Source organism: Pelophylax lessonae (genome assembly GCF_965119305.1).
Source record: "Pelophylax lessonae genome assembly, chromosome: 4".
Lineage (NCBI taxonomy): Eukaryota > Metazoa > Chordata > Amphibia > Anura > Ranidae > Pelophylax > Pelophylax lessonae.
Window position 1 is genome coordinate 167,106,998 of NC_138771.1, and position 10,862 is coordinate 167,117,859.

General features: G+C 40.8%; 1 protein-coding gene across 1 annotated transcript in view; it reads right to left on the reverse strand.

The window, feature by feature from the left end:
- ITIH5 (inter-alpha-trypsin inhibitor heavy chain 5) overlaps window positions 1–8,829 on the reverse strand; it is a 106,948-nt gene extending 98,119 nt beyond the window's left edge. Inside the window, exon 1 of the mRNA XM_082254061.1 lies at window positions 8,537–8,829. Coding sequence (XP_082110187.1) covers window positions 8,537–8,653 — 117 coding nt within the window. The 5' untranslated portion in view covers window positions 8,654–8,829. The remainder of the gene's footprint in view (window positions 1–8,536) is intronic.
- Between the last annotated feature and the right edge of the window lie 2,033 nt (window positions 8,830–10,862).

Here is a 10,862-nt window from a genome sequence, read left to right on the forward strand (position 1 = left end):
GCCTTTATGGAAGAGTGGCAAGAAGAAAGCCATTTCTTAAAGATATCCATAAAAAGTGTTGTTTAAAGTTTGCCACAAGCCACCTGGGAGACACACCAAACATGTGGAAGAAGGTGCTCTAGTCAGATGAAACCAAAATCAAACTTTTTGGCAACAATGCAAAACGTTATGTTTGGCGTAAAAGCAACACAGCTCATCACCCTGAACACCCCATCCCCACTGTCAAACATGGCGGTGGCAGGATCATGGTTTGGGCCTGCTTTTCTTCAGCAGGGACAGGGAAGATGGTTAAAATTGATGGGAAGATGGATGGAGCCAAATACAGGACCATTCTGGAAGAAAACCTGATGGAGTCTGCAAAAGACCTGAGACTGGGACGGAGATTTGTCTTCCAACAAGACAATGATCCAAAACATAAAGCAAAATCTATAATGGAATGGTTCACAAATAAACATATCCAGGTGTTAGAATGGCCAAGTCAAAGTCCAGACCTGAATCCAATCGAGAATCTGTGGAAAGAACTGAAAACTGCTGTTCACAAACGCTCTCCATCCAACCTTACTGAGCTCGAGCTGTTTTGCAAGGAGGAATGGGCAAAAATTTCAGTCTCTCGATGTGCAAAACTGATAGAGAAATACCCCAAGTGACTTACAGTTGTAATCGCAGCAAAAGGTGGTGCTACAAAGTATTAACTTAAGGGGGCTGAATAATTTTGCACGCCCAATTTTTCAGTTTTTTATTTGTTAAAAAAAGTTTGAAATATCCAATAAATTTCGTTCCACTTCATGATTGTGTCCCACAATTTACAGTTTTATAACTTTATGTTTGAAGCCTGAAATGTGGCAAAAGGTCGCAAAGTTCAAGGGGGCCGAATACTTTTGCAAGGCACTGAATATATATATATATATATATATATATATATATATATATATATATATATATATATATACCTTCAGCAGGGCAGAAAAATCTGGTTTTACTTAATGTATTCTGTTGTGCTTGACCCATATTCTGTGTACAACCCCCAATAAATATTTTTACTGACAAAAAAAATTTGACAGCTTTCACAGTAACAGTATTAATACTGTTACTAAATATGACAGTTTCCACAGGGCACCGGGGAAGACATGGTCACCAGCTTCCTAACAAACATGACTCTTTGCCCATTCAGCTGTCAGCTAGGCATTCTCTGCTGACACCTTAAATATAAAAAAAGGTGGGGGAGGGATAGCTGACATAACTGACCAAGTATTGACATGGACATATTTGATCAACGAAGTTGGGCATCTGTACGATGTATACAACCCACCATACCAAAACTGACAATCAGCATTGGCAATCAGCATTGGCTACTTTACTTCTGTTTGTTAACAAATAGCCAGGGATTGCCTTCATCTATACCAGAACCTTATCCTAGATGAGAGTCTGATATAGATGTTAATGGTAGACCCCTATACGAAAAAGAGTGGGGTTCCTCTAAAAATACATATCAGACCCTCAACCTTAATGAGGGTCTAGTACTGATGTCAAGGGGGATCCCACCAAAAAAAATGCATAGGGCACCTCAAATTCCATACCAAACCATTTGGGTCTGCAGTGAATTTTAAGGGGGAACACTATGCAAAAAGCAAAAAAAAAAATCAATATCAGTTCCTTATCCAAGCATGACGTCTGACAGGCCAGGAAAGATGGGGGCCAAGCTTCCCCCCCCCCCAACTTTACCAGGCTTCATAGCCTTAACACGTGGGACCCCCCTGGTAAAACACCTAGTTCCTATGTTGATAAGGACAAGGACCTCTTCAATCCTGGCTCAAGGGTTATGGGGAGCTGCAGGCAGGTGTGTATCAGAATCTTAAAGCACCCATTAACAGTAATGTGAAACCCAGATACGGGTCCCCCATGTTAATGAGCAAGGAGTACCCCTACTCATTCACACAAAAAAATAAATAAATAAATAAAGACCTCTTTTATTTAAAAAAGGCCCTAAAAAAAGAACCACAATGCACATCCACATCAATCGCATTGTGCAGTAATGCAGATCCAAATCAATTAAGATGAAAGATGCCCTACTGACCAACAGACATGTCCGATCCCGTCACTGACTCCCACTGAATGACATCCCCCGGAGCCCCAGCCCCAAAAGTAAACAAAGGGACAGAGTCTCCCAAGTGATGTCATTGACTAAATATGACCACAATTATGATCTGCAAACTGTCCCAAGTCAGTGATCTAAAAAAAATTACTGAAGCCAGAAATTCACCCAAAAAGGGGAAGTTCTGCTCTCCCTCCCTCCCCCCTCTGCCACATTTGGAATATTTTTTTTTTTAGGGAAGCGGTTACATATTTTAACAGGTAACCATTCCCACTTACCTTTGGGTCGCCTGGGCAAACTTAGCAGAAGTTCTCTTCCCCCACTCTGCACCTACAACCTTCTGGGACATGTCAAAGGTCCCAGAAGGCTGGGGGACCATCCACAAAGCGCAGATCACGCATGTGCAGTGGGCAGCTGGCTGTGAAGCTGCAAGGAATAACAGCAGGCTGCCCACAGTTAACATGCCAGTGCTGGGGACCATTGAATGACCAACCCAGGTGAGGACAGCGCTGGATCCCTGGACAGGTGAGTATCTTTTTTTTAAAGACTATTCATTTTTGCAGAGCTGACTAAAGCTTCTCTTTAATGACTGCCTAGAAACGAGTTTCTTTAAAAACATGAGGTCAGAAATGGCAGCTTCCATACCTCTACATACTACAGAGATAATGTACATTTTTAAATGGATAATATATGGCCTCCTTCATACAGGCATACATGTACATTCAAGCCAGAGCCATTTTTCCCTCACAGGAGGTACGGGTGTTCCTTGCATCCCTGTGCAGGCAGTCCCATTTATGTCAGTTAGTACACAGTGGCTGCATGGACACAGCCGCTGCTCCCAATCTTATGGGCCATACACAATATAAGATTTTCTGAAGACTTTTTCCTTTAGACTTACCAAAACCATATAATATAAGGTCAAACCTAAACACTTTCAATTTGTATGCAATCTGGCAGGCCCTTGCACTACATAGAAAAGGTAAATCTGAAGGAAATCTAACCACAAAAGTTGGATAGTGTGTATCCAGCTTAAGGCTGGCCATACATTATATAATTTTCTTGTACAATTTTTATTTAGATTTACTAAAAGCATACAATATAAGGGTCAAACCTAAACACTTTAAATTTCTATGCCATCAGGTAGACCCTTACACTACATAGCTGAAGGTAAATATAAAGGAAATTGAATAAGAAAACTGTATAATGTATGGCCAGCCTAACATCCGTGGTTCAGGTGCGTGTCTTCGAATACCAACAGTGTAAGTTTGGGGACCAGCATGGGCATCCACATGGATGTCAGTTGGGGATCAGCAGCTGTGTCCATGCAACCACTGTGTACCAACTGACATAAATGGGACTGCCTGCAGTGGGATGCAAGGAACACCTGTGCATCCCCCTGCAGGCAAACTTGCCCCCCCCCCCCCCGCATGGGTATATGCTTGATTGCGCCCGTGTTAATGAGGTCTGTATATAATCTACTCTAAACACATTTATTTTACAAACAAACAGGGTTCACATTTGACACAGGACTCAGAGAACATTGTTACCAGTTTCTAAAGAGAGATCACAGAAATCAGAAATTGTTTAATTTTAGACTTCCTTTCTCTAATTGAAACTTCACAGGGATCCTGTGAACAGGCAGCCTGGAAAGGAGATAGAGGTAGGATATGTCACTCCTCTGAGCCATTCAGTTCTACATATTCCATTTACGTTGCCTAGGGTTCATACCACTTAACATAAACCAAACTACATTTCCCTTGATGATTGACTGCTGTAATGGAATGAAGCAAATATTAGAGGTTTGAAACACATGTAGGGTATTATAGGGTAAAGCTCACCAGGCACTGAAATGGAGAACACCACATGGAGGCAAAATAGCATGCAAGCTTTTCAAATGCAGTTATACTGTATATGCCTGATTCAGCGGAAATCCAAATCCTGGCTAATCAATTTATAACTAAAATTGTATGATGGTAACTATTGGGAGGTGATGTTGGAAGTGGTCATTGTACAGACTTGTATGTGCTTATGTAACAGTCATGATTCATTAGAAGGAAGGAATGAATGCAGAATAATGTATTCTTTGCTGTGTGCTCTGTTGGTGTTTTACTTAGATCAAGAGCTTTCACTTCAATGTATGGGGCGACCTCTCATCCAATGTACTTGCACACTGGGAACCTACTGTATAGAAATGGTAGTAGTGGTTATCAGATGTGTCTGAAAGGAAACTGTTTTTAAGTTCCATAACATATTGTTTACTTGCACTAGGAAAATACCTGCTAGGATGTGAAATGTAGGCTGCTATGAGCCACATAGACATGATCCACTATCGTGCCTGGTATCAGATTCCAGAAACCTAATTCATTGCAATTGTTTTTCTTTTATTAAATGTTTCTTATTTTATATTATGGACATCTGTTAATTATTTTTGCAAATCATATTACCTTAGATGATGCAGAACTTAAATGTGCAATCTAGACAAACATGGAATATTTACATCTAAGTTGATTTAGGGAACAAAACATATCTATTGCATAGCTGTAATTTTCATTTCATATTCTGCTGTAGAGTTGGCTATCTGATTATCTGATCATTGCAGCTGCCAGTATCGTTATCCCTATTTTATGAGGGAATCTGGATGTGAGGCTGTTGAAATGCATGCATTGTGTTTACTGGTTTATTGACTGCCTCACATTTAATTTCACTGCATTCTATCACATATAGCTGAACATGAGAATCATATGACAAGAGGCTGCACTCTATACAGAAGGATTTTTGAAAAGGTTACTGTGTCTGGCTTTCAGGCACTGAAAAAAAAAAAAAAAATATATATATATATATATATATACACACACACACAGTATCTCACAATAGTGAGTACACCCCTCACATTTTTGTAAATATTTTATTATATAATCTTTTCATGTGACAAGCTTCACAGGTTGCCACTGGAGTTCTCTTCCACTCCTCCACTCCATGACGACATCATGAAGCTTGTGCACCTTCCGTTTGAGGATGCCCCTCAGATGCTCAATAGGTTTTAGGTCTGGAGAGATGCTTGGCCAGTCCATCACCTTAACCCTCAGCTTCTTTAGCAAGACAGTGGTCGTCTTGGAGGTGTGTTTGGGGTCATTATCATGTTGGAATACTGCCCTGTGGCCCAGTCTCCGAAGGGGGGGGATCATGCTCTGCTTCAGTATGTCACAGTACATGTTGCCATCCATGGTTTCCTCAATGAACTGTAGCTTCCCAGTGCTGGCAGCACTCATGCAGCCCCAGACCATAACACTACCATACTTGACTGTAGGCAAGACACACTTGTCTTTGTACTCCTCACCTGGTTGCCGCGCCACACGCTTCACACCATCTGAACCAAATATGTTTATCTTGGTTACATCAGGCCACAGGACATGGTTCCAGTAATCCATGTCCTTAGTCTACTTGTCTTCAGCAAACTGTTTGCGGGCTTTCTTGTGCATCATCTTTAGAAGAGGCTTCCTTCTGGGAGGACAGCCATGCAGACCAATTTGGTGCAGTGTGCGGCGTATGGTCTAAGTACTGACAGGCTGACCCCCCCCCCCCCACCTCTTCAACCTCTGCAGCAATACTGGCAACATTCATACGTCTATTTCCCAAAAACAACCTCTGGACATGACGTTGAGCATGTGCACTCAACTTCTTTGGTCGACCATGACGAGGCCTGTTCTGAGTGGAACCTGTCCTGTTAAACTGCTGTATGGTCTTGGCCACCGTGCTGCAACTCAAATTCAGGGTCTTGGCAATTTTCTTGTAGCCTAGTCCATCTTACGTAGAGCAACAATTATTTTTTTCAGATCCTCAGAGAGTTCTTTGGCATGAGGTGCCATGTTGAACTTCTAGTGACCACCAACAAGTCACATGACAACGGGTAGGGAAAATGGCTAGTTGGGCCCAATTTGGACATTTCCACTTAGGGGTGTACTCTTCTTCTACTTCTTGCCAGCGGTTTAGACTTTAATGGCTGTGTGTTGAGTTTTTTTGAGGGGACAGCAAATTTACACTGTTATACAAGCTGTACACTCACTACTTTACATTGTAGCAAAGTGTCATTTCTTCAAGGTTGTCACATGAAAATATATATATAAAATATTTACAAAGATGTGAGGGGTGCACTCTCTTTTGTGAGATACTGTGTGTGTGTGTGTGTGTGTGTGTGTGTATATATATATATATATATACAGTAAAACCTTGGTTTGAGAGTAACTTGGTTAGAGAGCGCTTTGCAAGACAAGCACATTTTTTAAATAAATTTTGACTTGATATACAAGCGATGTCTTGATATACAAGTAGCGTCATGTATAAAAAAGAAGAGAGGAGCCTCCAAAGTGTAGCAATATGGTTACTTTTAATGAAGGTTCAATATTTAGCAACTCACATGGTTGATGATTAAAACAGGCACATCTAAGAATGCAGGCATCTGGGGTAAAGCTGTCCACATAGACCATCCTCTGCACAGCCATCTTCATCATCCCTTCCCCACTGCACTCCACGAGCGATTCAAAGCCTCACTTTCAGATCACTCTACTGCAGGCTATTCTTCCCGGTCCTGATTGCAGACTGACAGTGGTGAGAGCCGGTGGTTCAGAAGACGGTCTATGTGGACAGCTTTACTCCGGATGCCTGCATACTTAGGTGTGCCTATTTTAATCATCAACCATGTGAGTTGCTAAATGTTGAACCTTCATTAAATGCAACCATATTGCTACACTTAGAGGTGCCTCTCATCTCTCTTATATTCTGTAGCTCTGCTAGATTTTGCTTCTAATCCCCTTGGGAAGGCTGCATATTGTGGATGGACATTTTATGGTTACACAACCTATCACATTGCTATCATCTTTGTATATAGACTATAAACTGAAGGACTTGTGGAACGAATCATCTGAGTTTCCATTATTTCTTACGGAGAAATTTGCTTTGATATAAGAGTGCTTTGGATTACAAGCATGTTTCCAGAACGAATTATGCTCGCAATCCAAGGTTTTACTGTATATATATGTATATCATTTGATCCTTATGTTCATCTATATGTGATATAATGCAGTGGAATTAAAGGTGAGGCAGTCAATAAACCAAAAAACACAATGCATGCATTTCGATAGCCTCAGATCCAGTTTCCCTCAGAAAATAGGGATAACGATACTGGCAGCTGCAATGATCAGATAATCAGATAGCCAACTCTACAGCAGAATATAAAATGAAAATTACAGCTATGCAATAGATATGTTGTGTTCCCCAAATTAAAGTAGATGTAAATATTCCATGTTTGTCTAGATTGCACTTCTAAGTTCTGCATCATCTAAGGTAATATGATTTGCAAAAATAATTAACAGATGTCCATAATATAAAATAAGAAACATTTAATAAAAGGAAAATAATTGCAATGAATTAGATAGTTTTTGGAGTCTGATACCAGGCACGATAGTGGATCATGTCTATGTGGCTCATAGCAGCCTACATTTCACATCCTAGCAGGTATTTTCCTAGTGCAAGTAAATAATATGTTATGGAACTCAAAAACAGTTTCCTTTCAGACACATCTGATAACCACTACTACTATTTCTATACAGTCGGTTCCCAGTATGCAAGTACATTGGATGTGAGGTCGCCCCATACATTGCAGTGAAAGCTCTTAATCTAAGTAAAACACGAACAGAGCACACGGCAAAGAATACATTATTCTGCATTCATTCCTTCCTTCTAATGAATCATGACTGTTACATAAGCACATACAAGTCTGTGCAATGACCACTTCCAACATCACCTCCCAATAGTTACCATCATAAAATATATCACCTTAGGAAACAAAGTAATTTGATGAGTGGATAACACAGTTATGATCCATTGTATAACACCTTAAAACCGACATTTTAATTTCAGCTCCAGTCCTTACCTTTTCATTATTGGTTGGCCAGGTAATAAACTAAACTTTACTGGTTGCCATACACATAGTGATGTGCAATTGATCTTGGTATAAGCAATTACAAACAAGCTGTTAATCATCAATTAAAATATCTTACAGTATTATTCCACACTTGTGATCAGCTAAAAATATAAATCCAAAAAATGATCTTTAAGTAATAAATGTAACAAATAATTAAAATCCATTGTATTATTACTCTGCATTGTATCTGGTTTTGCAACACACTCACAGAATTTTTTATTTGGGTGATCAAAGGAAATTGAAAAAAGTCTGCCATAGCTGATCAATGAGTCAAAATCAATCAAGAGTTTCCAAATTGATCAGCGGGTCTTTGGTTTGTGATTTTTTTTATTTGATTTGATTGGTTTAGTCAAATTAAATGATTGACTGAATGTTCATGTCAATAAAGGTGCGCCTATAATAACATGTCTTTACATCTCATGATAAAAATTAAGATAAGAAATAGCAAAGCACGGAGTACTCACTTTTTCCTCTATGCCATTTACTAATGAAAACTCTATTAAGTTGTTGTCAGTCATTTCAGCCCTGTTATCTCCCATGGAAGTGGAAACACAAAAGCAGAATCCAAGGAGAAAAATCATGTTTAAATCCTATGGGTGCAATGATTTTCCCAGGGAAGACTGATGTCCTTTCCAGCAGTGCTGGGATTGTAGATGCAGGGTGGTGAGCTGCCAGTGTGCAGCTGGCTCAGATGGCTCTAAGAGCCTGGAGAAAAAGGCAGGCACTCCCAGCCCTCCCACACCTCACCCCAGCCTCTCATCAATGTTCTCTCCACCATACAAGCACTGTCAAATATTCCCAAACAAAGTGTAGTCACTAGGAAATCAGACAGGAGGAGGATGCATGGGTGTGTACCGTGTATTTATGTACAGCTTACAGACCTTTTACAGATCTGGGTCGAAACTTTGGCACAAAATATACAAAAGTCTGCAACCCTGGCTGATCTTCCTACATTTCAGATATTTATTGCTGCCACTTACATTGTACTCTTCTGTTTCAATTTGTATTTTGCATTTCTGGCAACAGATATTTATTGAAATAGATTTCAGCCCTTTGAGCATGTCATCCTATTTACTAAAAACAGACTTTAAGCAGCTGGCTAGCATTGTACCTCCCAAGGAAGGAGCAATGTGAAAGTCAGTGTCAGTGTTACCTCATCTTGAACAGCTAGTTTCGTTCTGGATTACGTATTACAGCTGTGATCCCAAAAAAGTCTCTTAAATAAGTTTTCAGAATTGTAAAATTCCCACACTGCCCTGGGGAACATGTACTAAGAGAAAAAAAATGTAAAATAAATCAGGCTAGGAGCAGTTATATTTTTAATGCTTTAACCACTTCAGCTTTGGAAGGTTTTACCTCCTTAATGATGAGGCCATTTTTTGCGATTCGGCACTGGGTTACTTTAACGAAAAATTGAGCGGTCGTGCGATGCTGTACCCAAAAACAATTGATGTCCTTTTTTTCCCACAAATAGAGCTTTCTTTTGGTGGTATTTGCGCTATAAACAAAGAGAGCGACAGTTTTGAAAAAAGCCATATTTTTTACTTTCTGCTATAAAACATTCCCAATAAAAAAATGTAAAAAATCAAAATTTTTTATCAGTTTAGGCAAATTTGTATTCTCCTACATATTTTTGGTAAAAAAAAGTCCCAAAAAGCGTATTTTATTTGGTTTGTACAAAAGTTAAGCCCCTTTCACACATGCGGGCCATTCAGATCTGGCTGTCAGTTTTTTAGGCAGATCTGAACGAATGCCCCATGCATCTCTATGGGGCAGCGTATGTCAGCGGAGACATGTCTGCTGACATCCGATCCGATCTTGTCCATCAAATCCGGACGGATAGAAACCCTATTTTCCATCCATCTGGCGGATCGGATGGGATCGGATGAGAACGGACAGGCGGTATATTCTTATCTGATTCCCCCATAGAGGACATCGGGGACCTGAAAGCTCTTTCTCCGCACACAGTGCGGAGACAGAGCTGCCATCCGCCTGCTCAGCGGGGGATCGGCGGTTCGATCCCCCGCTGAGAAAAACGGAGTCCGCAGACAAAACAGACGGTGTGAAAGGGGCCTTATAGCATTTACAAACTACGGTATAGATTTTTGGAATTTTTATTTATTTTTTTGTTTTTATTAGTAATGGCGGCGATCAGCATTTTCTAGCGGGACTGCGACATTGCGGCGGTTAGATCTGGCCCCTAACTGACATTTTTGACACTTTTTGGGGACCAGTGACATTAATACAGTAATCATTGTTAAATATTATGCACTTTTACTGTATAAATGACACTAGCAGGGAAGGGGTTAACACTGGGGGTAATCAAAGGGGTTAATGTATGCCTAAATGTGATTACTGACTGTGTGGGGGAATGGTTCTGTGACAGGCACAGAGAGATCGGGGTGTCAGCTTAGCTGAAACTCCTGATCTCTCCCTGTCTGTCTGACAGAAGACTCGCTTGCTTTGTTTACATAAGCAGGCGGGTCTTCTGTTAGTTTCACTGACAATCACGGGAGGCCGGCGGCAATTGCCTCCACTCCTCCCACGGCCCGCCTCCCACTGTGTCTAAACACAACAGGAACGCGGCTCCTGCGGTGCGCACACGCCCTTGAGACCTTATGCACAAAATCACATAGATCTACAGGATTTTGCGCAGCCGAGCCGCCCTGCCGCAGTAATACTGCGGTGGGCGGTCGGCAAGAGGTTAAGTCAGGGGTTCTCAACTCCTGTCCTCAGGACCCACTAACAGGCAAGATTTTAGGTATTACCTTGGGAGAGATGCAGACTAGA